General features: G+C 41.1%; 1 protein-coding gene across 1 annotated transcript in view; it reads right to left on the bottom strand.

Moving 5' to 3' along the window:
• Positions 1-25,554, bottom strand: part of wwox (WW domain containing oxidoreductase) — a 1,040,919-nt gene that overhangs the window by 904,897 nt on the left and 110,468 nt on the right. Inside the window, exon 5 of the mRNA XM_033035849.1 lies at positions 22,888-22,994. Coding sequence (XP_032891740.1) covers positions 22,888-22,994 — 107 coding nt within the window. The remainder of the gene's footprint in view (positions 1-22,887; positions 22,995-25,554) is intronic.

Below are 25,554 nucleotides of genomic sequence, written 5' to 3'. Positions count from 1 at the left end.
AGAGGCAACTTTTTCCAGGTCGCCTCCCCCGTGGCCTAACATCAAGGATCGGCGCGGCCTTTCCCGGAGACGTGCCCGGGGCTTCAGCGGCGGGCGCAGCGTGGACTCTCGGCGTGGAGCGGGTGAGCCCTCGCTGGGGCTCGCTGGAGGGGAGCGCTCCGTTTCGCTGGCCCGGGGCAGCCGGCAGCCTGAAGTCGCAGCCTGAAGAGCTCCAGCTGGTGCGGCGTCTACAGCCCGGGATCCCTCGTGGGGGACCCGGGGGAAGAAGAAGCCATCACTGCCGGCCCGCGGCCAACTTCTACCGCGGGTCCGGCATGGACTTACCATCACCCCTGGAGGGGAGCTTCGACCGCCGGCCCTGCAGTCTACGGTGCTTCTGGCTGCGGCGGGGACTTTAAATCTCGACCGCCGGCCTGCGGCCTACACCAACTTAAAGCCGCGGTCTCCGGTGAGGAAGAGCCGATCCTGGACTGACTCTGGACTCTGGTCCTGTCCACGGGGGGGAAATGGAGGACTGGCCAAATTTTTTGTGCCTTCCACCACAGTGATGAATGCTGTGGTGGATGTTTGTGTTACAGTTTTATTGTGTGTTCTTTATTATTGTACTGCTGCTGACAACCCAAATTTCCACCGACCCTGGTTGTGTGGCAATAAATTATATCTATCTATCTATCTATCACCTTCCATAAGCTAGGGTAGTGTCTGATTCACCTCTGCTCCATTATGGACATAGGACTTTGTCTACGGAATGGATGTGCAACAAGGCTGATAATTATATTCTGCACCCTGTATCTTTCCCTTTGCTCTGTCTATTCTACTTGGAGATTGTTTTGAATGTATTTATGTATGGCATATATGATCTGTGCAAAACAAAGCTTTTCACTGCACCACGGTACACATGACAATAATAAACCTCAACCTAAATCCATAATTTCAATCAGTGCCTCAGCATTCCGATCAGCAATAATCAACAGAAATCTTTAATTGCTTGCTGCCAACAAGGTGACATCAACGCCAAGTGGAATTTGGTGTGCAACAATCATTCTGTGTTAAAAGATGATCTTCATTTCCTCAGTATATAGTTCGGGACCAAGAACATCAGGACTTTCATGGGATCGCGCACATTGACACACCTGAATGCTGTTCCCATAACATAGCTTAGAACCTCAGGCTTATTAGCATTCACATGCAATGTGGAAATCGCGGGGGGGAGGGGACAGGGGACACACATCCCTACCTCTGTTTTGAGAGGTGGGGGACATCCCCCCCAAGTTTTTATAATCCGGATTTTAAAACCCGGTGAAATCTCAGCTTTCCACGAGACAGTGGGGGTGGGACTGCTGATCGAGGGCGGCGATTGGAGAGAGACGTTGGTCAGCAGGCAATGGGGGCAGGGCATCATGATTCAGCGCGATCATTGGAGGAGGTAGGAGTGGGGGGGGGACTGAGGATAGAGAGCGGTGATTGGAGGAAGGAGACGTGGCACAGACCTGCGCCTCATCCGCAGGCAGGATCGATCCCGGCTCTCCGGCCCTGTTCCGTCCGCACCCGAGTGCCCCCCCCCCCCCCCACGGGTGGCCAGATAGGTCGGGAGTCAGACGGGAGCTGTACCCCCAGGCCCACAGCCAGCACAGAGAAGCAGCGCTAAACCCAGCTCAACTCTGCCTGTCCCGCCAGGTTAACCTACAGCCCTGCCTGACGCGGTAAAATATGGCCAGCGCGGAGAAGCAGCGCCGGTGTCCCATCAGTCCAGGCTGTAGGTTAACCCGGCGAGACAGGCAGAGTTGAACTGCATTTAGCGCTGGATTGAGCCTCCGAAGCCTCGCGCGCGCACGTGTGTGTGTGTGTGTGTGTGTGTGTGTGTGTGTGTGTGTGTGTGTGTGTGTGTGTGTGTGTGTGTGTGTGTGTGTGAGTGTGCGCATGCGCGCGCGGCCGCCAAAAAATTGTGTTTTTCCTTCCAATATTTAATATGTAAAAGAATATGTGTGTGTTTATGATTGTGTTTATAGTTTGTTTGGTTGTTTGTTTGTTTGTCTTTTTGCACAAAGTCCGCGAGCATTGCCACTTTTCATTTCACTGCACATCTCGTATGTGTATGTGACGAATAAACTTGACTTGACTTGATGAACCAACATGGACTGGAAGAGGTTGAAAGATCCTCTCTGATTCTATGACTCAAAAGCAAGCATTTTCCACCCAAATAATTTCACAGTTAACATTTATTATAAGAAGTGTTAACATACAGTTGAAAGACAAATAATAACTAAACAACAACTAGGTACTTAACAAAAAAGGGAAAGTCTGGAAATCTGAAATTAAACAGAAAATATGGAAATACTCACAGATCAAGTAGCAAGCATTCTGTGGTGAGAGAAATAGGTAATATTTCAGACCCTGACAATTCATCACAAATGCTGAAATTGTTTTGCTCTCCACAGATGCTGTCTGACCTGCTGAATACTTCCAACATGTTCTGTCTTCATTTGAACAGTTATAATTCACATTCTGTACATCTATTCCCCAATTATGCCCCTGTCCCACTTAGGAAACCTGAACGGAAACCTCTGGAGACTTTGCGCCCCACCCAAGGTTTCCGTGCGGTTCCCGGAGGTTCCCGGAGGTTTTTGTCAGTCTCCCTACCTGCTTCCACTACAGGCAACCACCTGTAACCTCCGGGAACTGCACGGAAACCTTGGGTGGGGCGCAAAGTCTCCAGAGGTTTCCGTTCAGGTTTCCTAAGTGGGACAGGGGCATAACAGTTCCCCAAGATTCAATCATTAAAACTACAACCATATCAATTGTATGTCTAACAAACAGCAGAATCATGTTACATGCAGTCACCTTTCCTATAACTGTTTCTGTAATGCATTTGAGGAATGAATGACGACCATTAAACAAACAAACTGTGGGCAGCAAACTGATGACGGCACAGTAGCGCATCTAGTAGAGCAGCTGCCTTACAGTGCCAGAGACCCGTGTTTGATCCTAACCTTCGTTGCCACCTGTGGGGAGTTTGCACATTCTTCCCATGACCACAGGAGTTTCCTTCAGGTGCTCCATTTTCCTCCCACTTTCCAAAGACTTGTGAGTTGTGAGGTTATTTGGCCTCTGTAAAATTTCCTTTCATCTGCAAAAAGTGGTTGAGAAAGTGGGATAACGTAGAACTAGTGTGATTGATGGTCAGCATGGACACGGTGTGTTGAAAGGCCTGTTTCTATGCTGTATCTATAAAACCTAAAACCAAAATCAATGAAGTAAAACTGCATCCATAGGTATTTTTGGAAGTTGGACTGAACAATAACTGTCAGATCACATGTTACTAATCCATGTCACTAAGTGTTTAACAAAGCTTACCTTTTATTTTTCCTATCCCTCAGCATATTTTCTTGGGTTTACTTCTGCAAATCATTTAAATCCAAAAAGGGGATTCAAGAAAAAGTTGTGAATTAATTTACTGAATAAGTAGTTTGTAAGTTAATTCACAGAATATCAAAGCAGCAATGTTGTGAAGAGCCGACTGAGGGCACACAGCAAAGTGCCAGCACACAGTGGAGCAGCTGATAGAGCAGCTGCCTCACAGCACCAGGGACCGGGTTCTATCCTGATCTCCGGTACTTTGTGGAGTTTGTACTTTCTCCTCGTGACGGTGTGGATTTCCACTGATTCCCTGATTGTGCAGGGGGAGGATAGTGTGCATGGAAGTGGGGTAACATAGAACTCTGGTGAATGAGTGATTGATGGTCAGTGTGGACGCAGTACCCCATAGGCAGTGTTCACGTTCTATCTGTCAATCAAAACTAAACAGGTTAGGGATTAATTGAGCCTAAATCCCACCCACCTCTTACCTTGCTTCCCTTTTGAATGTTTTTCTCTCTCATTTTGGGATCAAAAATCGTTGATAAAATCAGAAGGGCACTGCCTTATTTTTCCCCCTTCATTGCTGAGGACATTAACAATTTAGTAGCACTGCATGTCTGGAGGAGCTAAAGGAAACCCAAATTATATTCCTATCACTGAGAATTACCAAGATGTTCGTTCAATGAACAATGGTGTCATTTACAATTAATTTAAACACACACGCAAAAATGTGACCCCCATGTTAACCCTTTCAACAGGACACCCAAGAACATGAAGGATGGAGATCAACAGTCAAGAGTGCTTACTTGTCATATGCACCGGATATATTCTGGAGCAATGACCTTGTTACATGCTACAACTTTGCAAGCACATTAAGTGCAACAATTTTCAATAAATTATCAGTTCTAAAGTAAACTGGACCATGATACAATACACAATAAATTATCATTCTAAAGTAAACTGGACCATGATAGTGCTAAATCCAGTGGACGAACCATAGTGGTGCAAAGTCCGTAGCGGTTCTGTACCGTGGTAGGGTTGTGGTTAGGGTTTTACAAAGCAGTTGAAAAACGTTATGGCTGATGAGAAGCCATTCTTGAATCTGGAGGCAACGGCCTCAATACCTTCATCCCAATATTACAAGCCATAAGAAAGGATGGCCAAGGTGGTATATTTCGTTGATGCCTTCATGAGACTGCACTTCCTGCAGATCTCTTCAATGGTGAGGAGGTCAGTACTCATGATGGACAGGGAGGTAATAGAATGATTGCATGGGATATTTCCTGTAATATATCTCCCAAAAACTCTTCAAAAACAGGCAAAAATAAATAAAGATCCAGGTTCCTTGTGAAAATACATAATATTTTCATAGTATCTTGGAAAGACTGTAAAGGACTTATAACAATGTGCTATTGTACCTGAATATGCCATGATATTTAGATTGTTTAAACATTAAATTCTCACAAGTAACCATTGGAAATTTCTGGATATATAATGAACCCTTTCATTCTATAATTCATTGTTTCTTTGCCAACATTCTCAAATTCTCAATTGGTGTGTTTGATTCCATTTGTCTCCTTCAGTGATAAATCATGGTGGTCGACAATCAGATTATTTGTGCAGATCTCAAAATGGGCCTCAGCTTTATTTAAAATTAGACATTTGGCCTCTGTACAACAAAAAAATAATCTTTCATAATTGATGATATCCCCAGCAGAATGAACCTAATATTGTCTGTAGAATGAAAAAGGAGTTTTCCAGGCAGCAAGTAACAGTATTTTTGCTTCCAACAGATATATTACCATCACACTGTGAATTATTCTAAAGCTCCCATTAGTAAACCCAACAAATTCCCTGACCATAAAAGAAAAATGTGCAGATCCTCAGCAGCTCTGCCAACATATATATACACACAAATATCTCAAGTTCATTCTTCAGTCATATCAAGTTGCAAAGCAAACGCTACATGAAACTTCCAACAAAGTAAAATCAAGTCATATGCTTCAGTCATGACCCATATTGTTCAGCCCAGTAACGTTGGATCTGGGTGGATTGGAGTGTGTATATGTCATGGTAGATCGTTATTACAACAATTATAACTGTATGACACAGACTGGATTTTCCTGCCCATCAGGCTTTGGTGTTTAGATGTACGGTAGAGTACAAAGCATGCAGTTGCATTAGTACAGGCCTGACAACATTTTGTGCCCACTCTACCATTCAATAAAAATCACAACAAATGTTCTACATTACTTCCACTTTACACCCAATCCACATTTTTTAATGCTCTTCGTTCATATGGTATGCAGTAGTTCAAGAAGACACCTTCAAGGGCATTTAAGGATGTGCAATAAATCCTGGCGTTACCAGGCACTACCCACATGCTTAGAATGTGTAAAACATCACATTGCCCTATGTGGAAAGGAAAAGCAAGACCAAAGCAGTTCTGCAAAGGTTTTCCAGAATTTGATTGCGGAACAGAGTAGGGGATTTGGTACAGAAAATAAATTGCTGGAGGAATTCAGCAGGTCAGGCAACATCAGTGGAGAAAAAAGGATCATTGACATTGCGGGTCAGAACACTCATCAAGACTTGGGTTTAGAAGAAAGGGAGGAAGATGAACAGGCATTTTAACCACAGTTAAAATGTCAGATTACCCTAATAGATATTGCAAATACACAACTGAGCAGCACAGTAGTGTAGCTGGTAGAGCTACTGCCTCACTGCGCCAAAGACCTGGGTTTGATCCTGAATTTGGGTGCGCTGTGGGTTTCTTCCGGGTGCTCTGGTTTCCTACCACATCTGAAAGATGTGCGAACTTGCAGGATAATGGGCCTCTGAAAAATTGGCCCAAGTGTGTAGGGAATAGATGAGAAGTGGAATAACAGAACCAGCGTGAATGGGTGATCGATGATGGGCATGCAATCAGTGGGCCAAAGGCCTGCTTCTATGCAGTATTTTTTAACTTAAACTAAACTACTGAAGCTCAAGGGGGAAGGAAATGTTTTGGATGGTTGTATAAATCATTCTATTCATCACATAAAGTGAGTTGTAAATTTATTATTGCTGGTTTTGCACCACTGTCCAAGACAAGCCCAGGCATGTAGTTAATGCAGATAAGGAATTAGTAAGGAGTCAAGAATTAGTTAAGAGATCAATTCTAGCAAAAAGCATTATCTTTGCAAAAACACAATCAGTACAACAGAAAGCATGGAAATGGTGGGTTAAAGGACCAACTTACACTGCCCTCCATCATATAAGGGACAAAGACCCATCATTTATTTATTTGCCTCTGTACTCCACAATTTGAGATTTGTAATAGAAAAAAATCACATGTGGTTAAAGTACACATTGCCAGATTTTAAACAATGCCATTTTTATACATTCTGGTTTCACCATATAGAAGTTACAGCTATGTTTATACATAGTCCCCCCCATTTCAGGGCACAATAATGTTTGGGACACAGCAATGTCATATGAATGAATGTAGTCATGTATAGTATTTTGTTCCACATCCTTTGCATGCAAAGACTGCCACAACACCCTCACCACCGTGTTTCGCAGATGAGGTGGTATGCGTTGGATCTTGAACAGTTCCTTCTCTCCTCTATATTTTTCTCTTGCCATCATCTGATATAAGTTAATCTTCATCTCATCTGCCCGAAAGGCCTTTTTCCAGAATTGTGGTTGATCATTTTGGTACTTCATGGCAAACTGTAACCTGGCCATCCTATTTTTGCAGCTAACCAGTGGTTTGCATCTTGCAGTTTGGCCTCTATGTTTCTCTTCATGAAGTCTTCTGCGGACAGTGGTCATTGACAAATCCACAACTGACTCCGGAAGAGTGTTTCTGATCTGTTGGCAGGTGTTTGGGGATTTTTCTTTATTATAGAATGAATTCTTCCGTCATCAGCTGTGGAGGTCTTGTGATTAGTAAGCTCACCAGTGCTCTCTTTCTTCTTAATGGTGTTCCAAACAGTTGACTTTGGTAAGCCAAAGGTTTGGCTGATGTCTCTAACAGTTTTATTCTTGTTTCTCAGTCTCATAATGGCTTCTTTGACTTTCATTGACACAACTTTGGTCCTCATGCATAAAAATGGCCTATATTGAAATCTGACAATGTGCACTTTAACCACATGTGATTTTTTCTATTACAAATCTCAAATTATGGAGCACAGACGCAAATAAATAAATGATGGATCTTTGTCCCAAACATTATGGAGGGCACTGTATGTGCTGCACAATATTAGGACACAATTCCACCCTATTGCATTCAATGAATGATAAAGATCCATCCTTAACTATAATATGGTTTCTTACTAGTTTTATTACACATCCAAAAATTATCCATGTGATTCTCATTTTTATATTGGCAAATTTCCAATTGCAGCCCACAAAATGTGATTAAAAAAAGTAGAATTATCACACATCACTCCAGATTCCCTACTGCCAATGAAAAGCCATCAATGTCATAGATCATAAAGGATTTTGCCTGTTTTAAGTTGGAAAAGGTATATATTGCACATACCTAGAAGAATAGATAGTAAATGTTGCAAAGCAAAAATAAAAGTTGAAAAAGTTTCTTACATAATGGTCCCTGAAAAGTTACCGGTGAAGAGATCAATTCTGGCAAAAGCATTAATTTGGCAAAAGCGCAATCAGAATGATCATTAACAATTCTTACATATTAATTTTTTGTTTGGGTGTTCTCTGAAAATTGCTCTGCTCTAGGGAAGATGCGTGCCAGATAATTCATCATAGGTTAATACAAATCATGACTCCAAATTTAATATTTCCTGTTACCCAGGGCAAGTAAATTTCAAGGACAGCTTTTAAAAATGGTGACTATTCAGACCCACGTATTCGCTCTCCATTAGTGTTGTGTTTTGCAACATTTGCCCGCAATAGTTTGGAAACAACTTAAAATTCTGTGCCCCAAAATTGAAGCAGGGAATTATTTGTCTGAACTCAACTAGAAATAATTCAGGCGAGCAATTTTTATCTGTTTACTGCCTTCTAGTTCAAGACTGACACACTTAGCCTGTGCTGTGGTGGTTAGAATTTTGAAAGACATTTACATAAAATAAAATGATTAAAAATTAGAACCCTAATGTCTTAAAGGGGTTGTTTTATACTTTGAGCAGGGGGACTGCCCATTGACCACAATGGCTTCCCTTGGACACCATTGGTGAGATTCCTGAACAAACTGCTTAAAGAAACGGCGGCCTGGTGGCTGTGGTAGAGTTGCTGCCTTGCAGCGCCAGAGACCCGGGTTCGATCCCGACAATGGGTGTTGCCTGTACGAAGTTTGTACGTTCACTTATGACCGCGTGGGTTTTCTCCGAGATCTTCGGTTTCCTCCCACACTCCAAAAACGTACAGGTTTGTAGGATAATTGGCTTGGGTTTGTATTCTTGTGTCTACAAGAATGCCCCGGATGTTCTGAAATTCCTCTGGAGGAACATGAAGGAAAAGCAAGTTTTTCTCATCTCGGTCTTAAAGGATTTCCCCTCTATCCTTAAGCTGATGCTCCATTAAATTGATGCTCATTTACTCCAACCACACTGCCAGTTGTCCAAGCTTCATTTCCATTCATGGCCATTTGCACTCACCTTGGCTTGTGTGCATAATTGATTTCTCATTAATCCTTTATTGTCAATTGTTTTTCATCCAAACTGATCATGGCTCTTTCTATTCCCTTGCCAGTGTCTGCATATTTTTTTCCTTTTCCATTATTCCATGTATCCGCCACTGAGTCATACAATACTGACCCAGGCCCTTCGTTCCTACTCATTCATACCACCCATTAGGCCCCATCTAAACTTGTCCCATTTGCCCATGTTTGACCCACATCCCTCTCAACATTTCCTATCCATTATCCTGTCCAAATGTTTTTTAGTTGTAAATAGATTTGACTGATAGTTTTTTTTCTACATGATGCCTTATCTGTCATGTATGGTCTTTCTGCTGACTGGTTAGTCATGGATTGTCTTTCTGCTGATTGGTTAGCATGCAACAAAAAGCTTTTCATTGTACCTCGGTATACATGACAATAAACTAAATGGAATTGAATCAGAGGAACATTTCTGCTTTTATTTTCAGCTTTCCAATGATTTCAATATTAATATTTTGCTTCAGCATTTAACTGTATTATCACCAGCCAATGAACTGCAAGATGTTGATAATCAACAATACCACATTTCAGATAGTAAAGGCAGAAAATGACAGAAATACTCTGAAAAGTCAAGTAACATCCTATCGAAGAATGGAATGCTGAATCCTGGTAAGGATTGATACTAAAGAGTTCGGAAGTTAAAATATCCATTTATTGTGATTATTATCTGATTAACTATGACAAATAAAGTAATTTCGATATTTTGATTACAATACAGAACATGTTGGAAATGACCAGCAAATAAGGCAGCATCTGGGAAAAAGAACATGGTAATTGATGCAGGGAGAAATATCACAAGCTATTATACAGATTGTTATACTGTAAAGCGAAGCAACCATCTCGGTGGATATGGAGTCCATGTTATGACAACAATCTACCTGTATCTTCTTTTCTAATCAGATTAAAGGTAACCTCATTTACTTTCAATGGAAATAAAATAGTTAGCATGTATCTATAATTCTCAAGAGTTGCATCTAATGAAAATGTTACACAGGTCCTCCCCAGGTTAGGGCAGAGTTCCATTCCTGTCAACTATTTGTAACCAGGACAATACACAAGTCAGAAATTTTCTGTGAACTGTTCACAGTTCACAAGTCAGAATGTCTGTGACAATTTGCAAGTCAGAAATTTTCCCCAAAAAACGCAGCCAGTATTATCCCCGGAAATTTTCCTTGGAAGACACAGACAGAAATGTTCCTGCATAATCCAGACAGTAACCAGTACAGTTCTTAAATCAGATTTGTTTTTTGTGAATTGGTCACAGTTCATAAGTCACAAATTTCTGTAACAGTAAGTAAATCAGAAATTTATTGTGCACTGTTCGTAACCCACAGTTCACGATTGAGAACATTTGAGTAAGCATATATCGATAATTCTCAAGGGTGCATCTCATGAAAATGTTTCGCAGGTCCTCTGCATATTATGGCTGGGTTCCATTCCTGTGAACTGTTCAAAAAACATATCGTTCACAAGTCAGAACCAAATTCCCATATGGAAGAAGATGCCTGCAGTCCTGCAATAGCCGGCAAATCTACCCTGCTGCTCTCCGAAACTCTCAATTGCTTGTATGCTCTGTACATAACTCAGACATTCCCAAATTGGGGATGACCTGTATTCATATCTGTTTGGGTCTGTTGATAACCAACCCTTCAAAAATAATGTAACTTTCCACCTTCTTTTATTTTTCCCTATATATTTTGATGTAAGGAACAAATGGGAGTGATATTATTGTGATAAATGGCAAAGTGCAGAATTCAGTGTTCTGCAGAATCTAACTATGTGAAGGAAATTAGCATTCATCATAAGTCTAGGTTGCTTCTGCCATTATGCCATGACAATTGTCTCAGCCAATTAAGCATTCTCACACTTCACCTTGGATTCATTTACATGGCAGCTTTCAGAATTATAATGAAAATAACAGCTGAACATTCATCTCCTGTTAGGCACAACACTGCTTACAAAACTTGATTCCCAAATGGCTCAAACTTCAACTGTCAGGTCTGGACATGCATACTTAGAACACGCTACACGCTTCAAGTTTAAACATTTAGAGAATAGAGAGAATGGAGTTTCACTCCCTAAACAGTTAAATTGAGGTCAAGTGGGTTTAAAATGTGTCAAGGGAGGCCAATGGAGCTCCAGAGCATTCCGTAAATTAGATCTGACACCACGTTTGTACTCTTTGTTGGCTAGGGAGTACCATTTGTGAATCAGTTAATCAATCAGTCTCTTGATTTTTTTTTTCCCCTGCAGGCTTAACATTGGTGAAAAGTAGTAAACTTATCAGTCAACTTCTTTAAAATCTTCACTTCATTCCATCTCTTTTGTTATGGATGAAATCAATAAACCACTTCAACTTTTATTTTTCAACCCCATTTGCTAATCACAAGTGTTCATGAAGTTGCAGAATTGGACAGAAGTTCAGATAGACATGGTCAAAGGCAACGTGTAAGTTTCAACAGGTTGTTCAGCAACTTTCATTCGTAAGAGAGCCCTTCCACATGGTGAGTTTTTTAGAACAATTCATGATGACATAAATAAATCAAGTTAAAAACCTAGAAGATATTTTTAAATGAAATAAGTTGTGCAATTTGGGGTTTATTCTTTTTTAAATTAACAGCATTTGTGTCCTGTGATCATTTTCTACAGAGTGGCTTGGTTTTGCAGGGAAATTTAGCATCCTGTAATTAATCAAGTGATTTTCTCCTGACTACATATTCGGGGTAATTAAAGTTCTGTAACACAGTAGCTTATTCTTTCTGCTCCAGCACCTGCATTTCATTTGTTTTCTTTCCCATGGTCATAAATCTGCACAATTGTCAATGTGCCATAATATTAGTGCAGTAATCAAAGTTAATTAGCTCTCTCAATACTGCACAACAAGGCTATAATAGAGAACCATTTAAAGAGTTCCATATAGCAAGTTACAAATGATTCATCAGTTGCACGGCAATGTGAAGTCCCAAATGACTGGTATTTAAAGGAAAAAATGCTTGTATTCATACTGATTAAACTCAATTGGAAGCTTGATGTATTTTGCAAGTAAATAACATGTTCAAGTAAAAATAATGTAGTGGCCGATTCTATTATGAAAGACGAAGATCATGAGTCTAGGATACCTCTTTAATGTTTTTATAATTGTACTAATTTACTAGTGTATGGCATTCCATACCACAACTACCCAGGTCTGAAAAAAGACAACACCATTGCGTGGCAAACTGATCTCTTTTAGTAATGCACAACATGCAATAATTGTTTTGCATATGGAAATCACTTGAACAACTTAATGAATTGTCGACTCAAAATTCCAGAATGAGAATTTACAAAATACAGGTGTAAATCAAACTGGAAAAGACAATCGTACACCACTGATTCAGCCCCAGAGTTCAGTGAAAGAAAAATAAGTTTTCATTGCTGATTTTATCAACAATCGTCAATTTTATCAACAAATGTCTACCTTGCTCCTTTTTCAGAAAATACTGCCATTATTAACTTCTGTTGGCCTCATAGGGTAAGTAGGTGTTTCACAGCCACATTAGATAACTTCTCATGATTCAACCTATCGATATCCACCCTGATCCTGAATGTTTCAACAAAATCCACTCTTGATCTTCTGGAACATAATAGTAAATGTAATTTCTGCTGTAAAATAAAGGAAATAATGAAAACACTCAACATGTCAGGCAGTATCTGCAGACTGAAGAAAATAATATTAAGAAGTAGAAACAAGGAACTACATAGGTTGGCTTACAGAAAATGACACAAAGTGTTGGAGTAACTCAGCAGGTCAGGCAGCACCTCTAGAGCGCATGGAGAACAGTCTGAAGAAAGGTCACTACCCGAAATGTCACAGATCGATGCTCTCCAGAGACGCAGCCTGACCCACTGAGTTTCTCCAGCACTTTGTGTTTGTTTAAAGATAATATTAATCTCAACTAAAGTCATTGACCTACAATGCAAATACTTCCCACTTTTCTCCTGCAGTGCACCTTAACCTGAGTGTTTTCAATGGGTTTCAAAGATTTATATTGGTTCAGATTGTAAGCTTCTACAGGATATGGCTTTATGATTTTCTCATCCTCCTCATCCCTCTCTGCACAACTGATATCAGATACAAGATAATAGAGGATCAGCCTGATGATTATTACAATAATTATTACAATACAGTACGCTGATCCACACACAGTATTCCAAAGGCGAACAAATTATTGGTATAAATCAAAAACAGTCACTTGTAAATGTATCCAGATCTTCATTCTCACCATACTGCATGATGAGGGTTCTAATCACATGTCCATCAATATTTGCTGCTAGGGATCAGTTCCAAAGGTCACAAGACTCACAGAATGTCATGCTGTTAAAATAGAAAATTTCCCCACAATTTAGCAAACCAAACCTTGATTTGGGTCCAACCTGACCTGCTGGCCAAGCCATACAGCCATTTATTTCACACCATTCAGTCTGAAGAGGCGTCCTGACCCAAAATATCTATTTATTTATTTCCATAGGTGGGTCAGAACCCTTCGTCAGAGTCTGGCGTCGCCTGTCCATTCCCATGACAGATGCCACCTGACTCGCTGAGTTCAGCTAGCACTTTGTGTTTTTGCTCAGTCTACAATAGTTCAGCACAAGGAACAATTAACAATTTCACGTCCAGTGAAGATAGTTGCAGAAATATCAAGTATTCAAATTGCACCTTGAAATATATCAGGTCCCATTAAATAGATGGCATTGGCATGAAGAGTTGGATATCTCCTTCTGAGATATTACAATTTTAGCACAAGCTAATGTCAAAAACTCACCAAAATTCATGTAACATACAGGTTAGGAACAGAAGTAGGCCAATCATCCCCTCATATCTGCTCCACCATTTCTGAAGATCATGGCTGATCACAGCATATCCTCAATTCTGCATCCCTGTCTACCAGTAAATATTTCACTCATTTACTTACCAAGATGCAATCTACTTCTGTATGAAAAACATTCCAAACCTCTGCTTCCTTTGAGCAAGAGAATTACAAAGATTATTTTAAACTTCGGTGAATACAAGCCTAGCTTGTCCAACCTTTTCTCATTCGACGGCTCACCCATTCTAAGTGTGAATCCAGTAAATATTTTCTATATTGCTCCCAACACACTAACATCTTCTGTAAACAAAGAAACCCGTACTTCAGATGTAGTCTCCAATGCCCCATATGACTGATGTACAGCCTCCCAACTTGAGTATTCAATTCTCCCAACAAGAAATTATAATATTCTGTTACGTTTTCTAATTACTTGCAGTTCTTGCAAACTAGCCTTTTGCAAATCATGCACTTCAACAATCAGATCCCTCTGCATCGCGTTGCTTTACAACTGCCTCAACTTTCTTTTTTTTTACTTCTCATTCCAAAATGGGCAATTTCACTGCATTTTATATTCCATTTGTCATATCTGCTTCATCTCCACCTGCTTCACCACGTAGCTTCCTTACTTATTTTCCTACTTTTCTTTGCGTCATCAGCAAATTTAACAAACATTCTTTCTGTACCTCTTTGTACAATGGTACAACACTGCTAAATAGAAATAACATTTAAAAAATAATTTTACAATTGCTGCAAAAATAACAAGGAAAACTTCCAGTTTTCCAGAATTCCCTTGCACAATCCACTTCAATAATAGGAGTAAGAATGTGTCTTTTTACAATACTGCACACAAAAATGTGACAAAGGGGGTCACATTTCAAATTCCTTCAAATAAAGTTGACAAGCACTTTATTGGGTTCATGATTAACATAGTATCAACAAAAAATATAAGAAAAAACTAGACTAAGTGGGACCCGTTGGGTCCCAGCATCACGAGGGAGGGCTGGTCCCCCAACGCAATATTCCACCTCTCCACCAATTCCAATATTGGTTGCTAGTGGGGAGCGGGGGGTGGGCTTTCTGGTGCGCTAGTATGGGTGTTGTGGGATGAAGGGACTGGTTTCCAGAGGGCTAGTATGGACATTGTGGGCCAAATGGATTCTTGGGCTGGCGGCTCAGTCACTCAAGCCTGTTGTGCTGGCAGCACACTCACTCACGGCTGGTGGGTTGGCAGTTGACTCACGGCTATTCCTTGAAATTCCATTTCAAGCAGGGTGCAAGGCCACCAAATTCAAGTGCAGTTTCATACCACTTCAAGCAGGGTGCAAGGCCACCAAATTCAAGTGCAGTTTCATACCATTTCAAGCAGGATGCAAGGCCATTAAAGACAGCGAGTCGTGACCGCTCCCTCCTCCATCTTGCAGAGACTGAGCCACACCCACACTTCTGGGTTTTATAGTCCCCCCTCCCACCAGAAGGGGCGTGGCCTTCATGGCGTGATTGACAGCAGAGAGAATCTCAACATTTTTTAAACACCAATAACTTTTATTTTTCAGCGATGGGAAAATTCCTCGGCACCTGATGAGCGGCGGGGGACTCTGAGTAGGATGGCCAAAAATCACAGCCGTACGTGGTAGCATTATTTCTAAAATCAATATAAAGCGCAAACTGGAAGTGGTCAAGATTAGACTTTTAATTACATAGAAGGCAAGACAACTTTAATTAGGCAAGGCAACTATAATTAGGCAAGGCAACTATAATTAGGCAAGGCAACTATAATTAGGCAAGGCAACTTTAATCAGTTTAGCATTTCCAAACCAAAGACAACACAGCTTTAGCATTTCCAAACCAAAGGCATATGTTCAGTGTTATTCACATCTCAGACTGAGAGACGTGACCCTCTCGCTCCCCATCTTGCAGAGACTGACTGAGGCACTCAACACTTCCCGGGTTTTATAGTCCCTCCGGAAGGGACGCGGCCTTCAGGAGAGAGAATCTCAACATATTTTAAACACGAATAACTCTTTTATTTATCATCGATGGGAAAAATCCTCTTGCCCGGCGGGGGACTCTGAGTAAGATGGCCAAAAGTCACAGCCGTACATGGCAGCGTTTTTTCTAAAATCAATATACAAAACAACAGGAAGTGGTCAAGACAGACTTTTAGTAATATATAGATAGCATATTGATGGCAAGTTTCCAAAAATGGCATCAGAATACACACCAGTCTGAAGAAGGGTCTCGACCCGAAACGTTGCCTATTTCCTTCGCTCCATAGATGCTGCCTCACCTGCTGAGTTTCTCCAGCATTTGAGTCTACCTCAGAATACACAAATACATTTTATGTAACGGTTGTCGCGTGGTGTCCACCAGTGACCTGGTTGGCACAGTAACTGCATGTATTTCTTATTCCTTTCTATGTTTATGAATAGCCTACTCCTGTACCTATTGTCTATTTATAAGGTTTCACATGATGGATAGATTTTTGTTAAGAACAGTGTATTGGTGTAAAAAAAACTAAATAATAATCTTTTTCCTCAAAATCTCTCCAGTATTGTAAAAAGACACATATATAATCAACGGCCAACTTTAGCTCTTCGTCAATAATATGCGACTATTTCACCAACATTTTCTACAATTTCTTTACTGGACCATTGTTCATTTTTTAGACTTTTTGTTATTTTTAGTTTGTGTTAAAAATCGCTATTTTTTCCCGTATTGTATCTCCGTCCACACTGTGGCCTAACATTGTGGAGTTGGCGGTTTTTCCTGGAGACCGACGGGCGCTCCAAGTCACGGGAGTCTGCAGGACGTTATATCGCGGAGCTGGCAATCCCTTTGCCAGGAATCGAAGTTCCAATCACGGGGCCTGGGAACTTTAACATCATGAAGCCCACGGTCTCTGGTAAGAGGTGGCCGACTCGGGAGCTCCATGCCGCGGAGAGAGTTTCAACCGCCCCGACGAGGGAGTTTTAATCACCCCGACGGGGGTCTCAATCATCGGCTGCCGGGACATTGATCACCCTAACCGCATATGGTTTGATTGCCCCGACCGCAGGAGAACAAGAGAACAACTTTATTGCCTTCCATCACAGTAAGGAATGTGAAATCCACTGTGATGGATGTTAATGTTAATTTTTATGTGGTTGTGTGCCTTGTTGCTTTTCACTTAGTATGGCTATATGGTAACTCAAATTTCACTGTGCCTTGATTGGTACATGTGACAACAAACTGACCTTGAAACCTTGATTCCACAAACCAACTATGTCTCTTTTGAGGAGTCCTTATTTTCCCCAATGCCTCAGTAAGCATACCAATCTAGCCATCCAGCCATGAATCCTGATAAGTCACTTCATGGAAAGTGCATGAGACTTGCACCATCCATACCACCACAGGATGTGGATAGATTAGCACAACACATTGATAGGTACAAACATTTAGTGCATACATGCAAAGCTTCATAGCATGATTTACTTGAAAATAGCAGTTTATCAAAACCATGCTGCAGTAGAAGATAAATGCAATACAATAATTGAGCTTTGGCAAGATATCAATTGGTGATCGGCTAAAAAATAATTACTGAAGATTTTATTCGAACAAATTCTTGGAAAGCAAGTCTCCAAAATAAAGCCCCTATAAACATGAGCAGGGTGGTAAAATAGAGAACCAAGGAGATGAAAAAACCAGCGAGGATAGAGATAAAAGGAGTGTACTTTAATCGGTGAGACGTTGACAAGAGGTCTTCCACGTGGATTTAGGATTGGGCCTCCATTTATCACCATTCATATCAAGAACAAATGAATTATACATAGTTGTATTATTATGCTTGCAAATGACAGAGAGGGACAGTAAGCTGAATAGATAGGACAGAAATTAACAGTTAAGAGGTGCAAAAAGTTAGAAGTTAGGACAGTAAATGGATAAAACTGTGGTGACATAGTTCAATTTTTATCACAATTCTCATCCACTTCCTGCATACTTGGGCTCAATTTACAGAGGCCAATTAATCCACATACGCACACATCTTTGGAATGTGGGAGGCGGGCAACCTACGCGGTTACTGGGAGAACATGCAAACACAACACAGACAGCAACCGAGGTCAGTATCGATCCAGGATCTCTAGCACTGTGAAGCAGTGGCTCTACAGCTGCACCACTGTGCTGCCCTGCAATAGAAAAGTAATTAAGTCTGTGTTGAATATTTATGCAATATTAACAAGATCAAGAACTTGGATTAAAGATGTTTATTGTTTAGTTATTTGTGATACCTACTGTACAGAAACACAAACAATGAAATTCTTATTTACTGCAGCTTTACAGGCACATTAGATGCAACAACACAGATAGAATGAAGCTAAGGTTAATCAGGATCTGACTAAACCTAGGAACAGTCTCAAAGGGGAAGCAATGTTCAGATTTTACTAAAGGAACTCTATTAAAATAGGTGTTTCATTGTTGAACTGACAGTAGACATTTTTGTAGGTCTATTCTTAAACCTTTGCCATTGCTTAATACTAGAAACTAGTATCAGCCAATGTGGTTATGCTTGCCAAATCAACTGTAACAGTGGCCATTTGCACAGAACATTAGACTTTGATAAGGAGGTCTGGCAACGTTGAGGAACTCAATGGATTCCAACGTTGGATATTATTAATGCAACCTGATACTGTCATAGCTTTTGCACTGCAGTTCCCCATTACAATGACAAGGTTTGATCAATCATGTACATTTGGCATCAACGGGGTTGTCAAAAGCAATCATCCAGAAAACACAATGAGCTAAATCTAGGTTATAAAATAAAATCTTACTTTTTAAAAAAAACACAAAAAAATCTATACATAACTAAAACTCTGATCTTGTTTTCCTCCGGTTTGCACGGTCATTCTATTGGCGCAAAAACGGTACGCGACAGCGCTACGATTTTTCACCAGGTTACTCGCCGTTTCCTTTGCTGCGATTGCACAAAGTTTTGTTCCAATCGGGGATCTAATGTAAAAGTTAGCGAGATTTAAAAATCGAGCGTGCTCAGATCGATCGACTCTCCTGTCAGTCGGAGCCGCGTGCATTGCTCTTTTCTCCTGTCACTCTGCAAGAGGCTCAGCCCCTTCCTGCGTCATCGCTTCACCACCTCCAGTTTAAAGTCCTCCCTTCACCACCTCCAGTTTAAATTCCATTTGGAATATTTTGGAGGACCAAGAAACCAAGAACCAAGAAGAACCAAGATCGCGTCTTTACTGGAGCCGAGGGAGGCTCTGCATGGCTAGCGGAGGTCCCCAACCAGACACAATTTTCGGAGGGACTGGAAGCGGCCCAACCCGGCGAGGAGTCAGAGATGAAGCCAAACGGAAAACGGAGACTCAGATCCCGGCGGAGGAGAACGTCCAGCGCCAGCTGTGAGTCCACATCGCCCGCTGTGAGTCCACATCGCCCGCTGTGAGTCCACATCGCCCGCTGTGAGTCCACATCGCCCGCTGTGAGTCCACATCGCCCGCTGTGAGTCCACATCGCCCGCTGTGAGTCCACATCGCCCGCTGTGAGTCCACATCGCCCTCTGTGAGTCCACATCGCCCGCTGTGAGTCCACATCGCCCGCTGTGAGTCCACATTGCCCGCTGTGAGCTCTCCAGCCCCTTCCGCTCTGGTCCCCCTCGCTGGCTCCTGCCCCCCTCCCCTGTGATACCCCCCCTCTCCCCCACGACCTCGTCTTTTCTCCGAGCTCCCTCCCCAAACCCCTCCTCCCCCCCACCTCCACACCTCCCTCCCCCCCCGCCTCCTCACACACCCACACGCCCCCCCTCTCCAGCTCCACAACGCTCGCTGCCCCCCTCCCGCACAACCCCCGCACCCCGCTCCCTCCTCCCGCCCAGCCCTCCCCACACCCCTCCACTACCCCCCTTGCCACCACAAACCCCCTCACCCACACATCCCTTCCCCCCGCCCACAACCCCTCCCCCCACACCACCCTCTCCCCCCCTCCTACACTCCCCTGCCCACACACACCCACTCCTTCCCCTCCTCCCATACCACACCCCCCTTCCCTCCCCACACCCTCGCCTCCGCCCCACCCACACATGAAGAGGAGGGGGAGGGAGTGCTGGGGGGTGAGGGGGAATGCATCGCGCCTGCGCAATTAGGGACTATTGTTGAATGGTGGAATATTGCATTGGGGGGACGGGTTGCGTTGGGGGAACTGGTTAGTGGTGGAATATTGCGTTGGGGAATGGGTTGCGTTGGGGGACCAGGCTTCCCGTGTGACTGGGACCCAATAGGTTCCACTTAGTCTAGTAGAAACTAAAACTCCTAACTCTCAGCATAGTTCTCCATGATGAAATTCTGCTTTATTTATAGGCACAAATCTTAATGCTATAATTGATACTACAAAGAAATTGCTGATGATAAAATTATATCACTACTCCATTTTATTTTTAATAAAAATATTCTAAAAGCAAGACTTTATTGCAAATGTTTAGTCGGCATAAATGTATCAGGTCCACCATAAAACACAGCCAGAGTATCTTAATCGACTATTCCCAAAATAGGTGTTTGTCATCTTAAGATGGTAGGCCAGATAAACCATTTACTGTAACTGTACTTAAACCCTATTCCCATCCACTTTTTTGACATTTAAATGTTTGTAACGTCTTAACAAACCAAATGTCACTTTACTTGGAATTAAAACAAGTAAAATTTGCAATGAAATTCATTCTCTTGGTTGTTGAGCATCACCAGCATCAAACTGTACAATACACTTATGGTTTTATAAGTAGATCAATAACTGTTAACATGTCAATTCCTGAAATACATTTGTATTATAAGTAAATTATATACAAAGCTAATTGATTTTTAAGTGGTGCTACAATATTTTTATGTAACAAAAGCTACTTTGGATAAAAAGCTAATATTCTTCATAAAAACATAAATAAACTTTGGCTAAAGCAGAAATGGAATATGTATCTTCATAATTTTTAATGGGTATTGCACAATTTCACACAGAGCAATAATTCCAGAATTTTACTTCTTAAAAATGCAATGTCATATAAATCAAAACTATCAGCTCAGGAGAGTGAATTAGGGTGGCACAGTGACGCAGTGGTAGAGCTGCTGCCTCACAGCACCAGCGACCCAGGTGCAATCCTAACCATGAGGGCTGTCTGTGCGGATTTTGTACATTCTCCCCGTGACCGCATGGGTTTTCTCCGGGTGCTCTGGTTTCCTCCCACATTACAAAGATGTGCAGGTTTGTAGGTTAATTGACTTCGATAATATTGCGGCTCTTGTGCAGGATATAGAAATAATGCACGGGTGATCAATGGTTGGTGTGTAACTCCAAAAGGAGAAAATGTATTTTGCACTCAACCATTGGACAGAAGATGGGGAAGCAGAAGAAAGCAACAATCTTTATATTACTATGCAACTTAAAACTCTTCAGTTTAGTTACTAATTCAGAAATAAATGCATTGAAATACATTTTTATCTCTGTAGAAGTTTCAAATGTACTTCGCAGTGAACTAACCTTATAATGATTTATTTTATGTTAATTTTCCTACATACTCTTTCCCACTGAAACCAAAGTAGTGACAGTATTTCAACAGCAAGGTGAGTGATGGCAGAACATGTCTGAATGCCTTTTGGTCCACAGATCCCAGGAGCTCAAAAGAACCAGCTGCACAGTAGTCACATTTCCCACAGAAGCAATAGTGCTTCCTTTAAATTGGCAATCTAATAAAAATGTTTACAAAACTGCAGTAATAGGCACTGCAAAGAAAAGTGGCTGCACAGTGGTTTTTATTTTTATTGCAACAGTATCTTACAAATTTCCCCCGAGGAAATCTCAATCCTGCAGAAATGTAAGTCATATTAGAGCATTGTCCCATTACTGTCTCTCTCCCACATGTCGTCAGTCTTCGAGTTGGCAAATTGCAACAGACAAAAGCACTCCATTGTATAATAACAATATGATTTTGGAGTTTACATTTGTTGTGCCAATTAGTTGAGGATGTATTATTTAGTAACTACCTATAACTGACTAGCTCAGGGGTACTGTAATGCTGCTGTTGTGACAACATGCCGTAGTATTCTGTGATGTGTGTAATCTATGTAAAGCTCTTAAAGGAGCAACACCAGCACATTTTAAACCAATCCTCCTCCATTTGTCTATTACCTGGTGGCATTCATCAGAAAAGTGTCACTTCAGCATGTAATTTTGACCAAAATAACCATTTGGAGGGGAAACAGTGAATCTCTGTACATTACTCATGCCGTGCCACATTCCTAACATTTCAAACAATCAAAATTCGATATGCAGTCAGCTCATTTGGTGTGTGGCTGCATCGCTTAGCAAACAAACATACAAATAGAAGGGCAAAAGAAAAGTACTGCACATGCTGGAAATATGATTAAAAAAAGCAATTGGTAGAATTCTGAATAAAGGTCATCAAACCAAAACATTAACCCTACAGATGTAGTCCAACTCGATTGTTTCCAGTACTTAGTTTTCAAATAAAATGAACCGACCTGCGACTGATTTAACCAAACCCAAAGCTCTAAAAAATATATACAGTAATAGTATTGTACTTGTGTTTATTTTTCTCCTGAAATTCAATTTGCACAATTACCATTCAAAGATTTTCATCTTAGATTAATCCCAGTTAGGGTGAATTTTCAATTAAATTCTTCGATATGTGTGGTCATTTAACAAAACCGGCAAAGAGCGTTGCAATCTAGGAACAGAGGTCACAAAATTGGTATAATAATGTGCTATCCTCATCTACAATTAATGTGATGTGGCTGTTCCTTGTATCTACAAAGAATAAAATAGTTACACGGCTTTTCAAATAAACAAAAAGTTACATTGTTGTCAATGCAACCTTCTGGTTGTCATTGGATTTCAAATGAAACAAACCTTCCAATCTTGGCCCAATTCAATGAGGTCCATAAAGTGGCTTTTACTGCAAGATATTTTGAGCATCAAGATATTATAGTGAAAGCTTGCACCTATTATAGAAGCACTCACCCATTCTTCCAATATCTTTTGTATAGCTTCAGCGGCTCTTGCTCGGTTTCTGCAGGCTAAGACAACATGAGCTCCGTGCAAAGCTAAAGAACGCGCAGTTTCATAACCTACCAAGAAAAAAGCATTATCATTGTAAACAGTTGGTTTACGCAAGAAAAAATACACTTTCCATACTCTTAGACATCACTGTTTGAATAAGCAACAATTTCATTTTAAAACAAGACACAAAATGGTAGAGTATCTCAGGCAGCAATATGGATAGATTCCTCGCAGATGCTGCCTCACCTGCTGAATTACTCCAGCACTTTGTGTCTTTATTTCTTAACCAACATGTGCAGTTCGTTGTTTCTCACCAATTTCATTGTGTTCTCTATGTGCCTGTAAAATCTCAAAGGATCAATGTACCCAAAGGCCTTGGAGTGTAATGGACTAGCAAGTAAGTAATCTGTCAGGTAATTTTCGCCAATAATATTGCCTAATTGTAAAAATCCTATCATGCAAACGAACTGAGCAATTTTCTTTCAATATAAAACTGGCTCTGGTCAACAACTGAAAAACTAAGGACTGTCATTAGCACATGACAATACATTTTTCTGAGAGTGTATGTTCAGAATATTTCCCAACTTTTATTTTGAATATAGGATCTGGCTTTCATTGAAGTTGCAGCATTGGTTTCCATTTGGAAAGGAAATAAAATACCCAAAAGGATAATATGAGACATGAAATGTCACCTAAAAGTTTTTATAAATTACATAATAAATGAGATGTGGTTCGGAGATATTTATTTCTATAACAGTAACTGCCCATTGTACAACCTTTCCAAATCACAAGATTGATCCCTGGGATGGCGGGACTGTCATATGAGGAAAGATTGAGAAGACTAGGCTTGTATTCACTGGAGTTTAGAAGGATGAGGGGATATCTTATAGAAACATATAAAATTATAAAAGGACTGGACAAGCTAGATGCAGGAAAATTTTCCCAATGTTGGGCGAGTCCAGAACCAGGGGCCACAGTCTTAGAATAAAGGAGAGGCCATTTAAGACTGAGGTGAGAAAAAACTTTTTCACCCAGAGAGTTGTGAATTTGTAGAATTCCTTGCCACAAAGGGCAGTGGAGGCCAAATCACTGGATGGATTTAAGAGAGTTAGATAGAGCTCTAGGGGCTAGTGGAATCGAGGGATATGGGGAGAAGGTAGGCACGGGTTATTGATTAGGGACGATCAGCCATGATTACAATGAATGGCGGTGCTGGCTCGAAGGGCCGAATGGCCTCCTCCTGCACCTATTTTCTATGTTTCTACGTTTCTAACGTCTTTAAAGGCATTTTTACAGCAAATTAGAGGAAAGTTCTATCAATTCTGGATGGCAATTCTAAAAGTAAAATTTGCTGCAGATTTATGTATTTTTCTCAATGGTTAGAAGTGGCTGTCTATTTTCAATCTTTAACTCTCCTCTTCTCTTTCCAATTATACTTGGGGATATAATATTTTTTAACACCTCAGGAACCATTCCAAAATTCCTCAGCATTAACCCATACACGTTACATTTGTGTTTGCTGTGATAAGGGTCACAAAAGTGTGCATCTTAAAATCTACCCACGATAAGAAAATAACTCATTTCCAGCAACAATTGTGGCTCAGAAGCAGAAGAAATTTATCAGAGATTTGATGAAATTTTCAATTTAATGAGCCAGTAACGGTTTTAGGTTAGCCGGGACGTTCAGAGTATCTTTTCACTTTTAAAACATAACCATCGGTGACTGCAATTCAGGGCAGCCACAACCGTGGCAGATGTTCTTCCCTCAAACATCAGTCATTGTTCAAACCCGGACCTTGCAGCTCATCGTGGAAACTGCAAACTAGTTGTAGTATAGCTCAAAGTCTTCTCGAAGAATGGACTTTGCATGGTTGTGGCAATATGGCATTTTGAAGTCTCCAAAGGCACAACAGCAAAGAATGGTCCAATCCATTAATTGCACTTCAGCTCATACCCTATCTTTTTTCCCTTCTGCTCCTCTTCCTTGTACCCCACCTGGATTTGTACCCATTTTTGCCTTCCCCTTCCCCTTTCATCTCCATTTCTTTCTCTAGTTTCATTATTGGCTTTATCTTCATCTCACACTTTTTGTCTTTTCACCTTTGGCCTTTGTCCAACCATCTGCCGATCAAAACACCCCCTCTATAAGCTACGTCTTGCCTCTCCCTCCCTTCCAGCTTTCCCAGACCTCATCCCACAGCATCACAATGAGTCCAAAGGTTCTGACTCAAAACATCACCCACTCACATTCTCCAGAGATACTGCCCGACCTGCTGAGCAACTCCCTCACTTTGTGTCTTTTTGTGTAAGCCAGAATCCGCAGTTCCTTATATTCCCAAAATCCTCAATTGTGTGTGTTATTTCCTGTAAAAAATTCCACCCATCAAATTATATCATGAGATTTAATAAGTAATTAATTCGAATGTTCCCCAAGAACACTCTTTCAAGGGCTGTAAAGTAGAATTACAAAGAACATTCTATCAACAACAAGCAGAAATACGGGAAGTCAATTTGTGAATAGTTGCAAAATCTAAGAACATCTTAATTCAATGTTTTTGTATATAACCAGGAAGGAATGATATACCTTTGTAGATACATCCCTAATGGTCTCCCAAATACTCTTTCATA

Source organism: Amblyraja radiata, chromosome 17 (assembly GCF_010909765.2).
Source record: "Amblyraja radiata isolate CabotCenter1 chromosome 17, sAmbRad1.1.pri, whole genome shotgun sequence".
In the NCBI taxonomy this organism is placed as follows: Eukaryota; Metazoa; Chordata; class Chondrichthyes; order Rajiformes; family Rajidae; genus Amblyraja; species Amblyraja radiata.
Note: the sequence above shows the minus strand (reverse complement) of the source record. Positions and strands in the feature narration are given on the sequence as shown.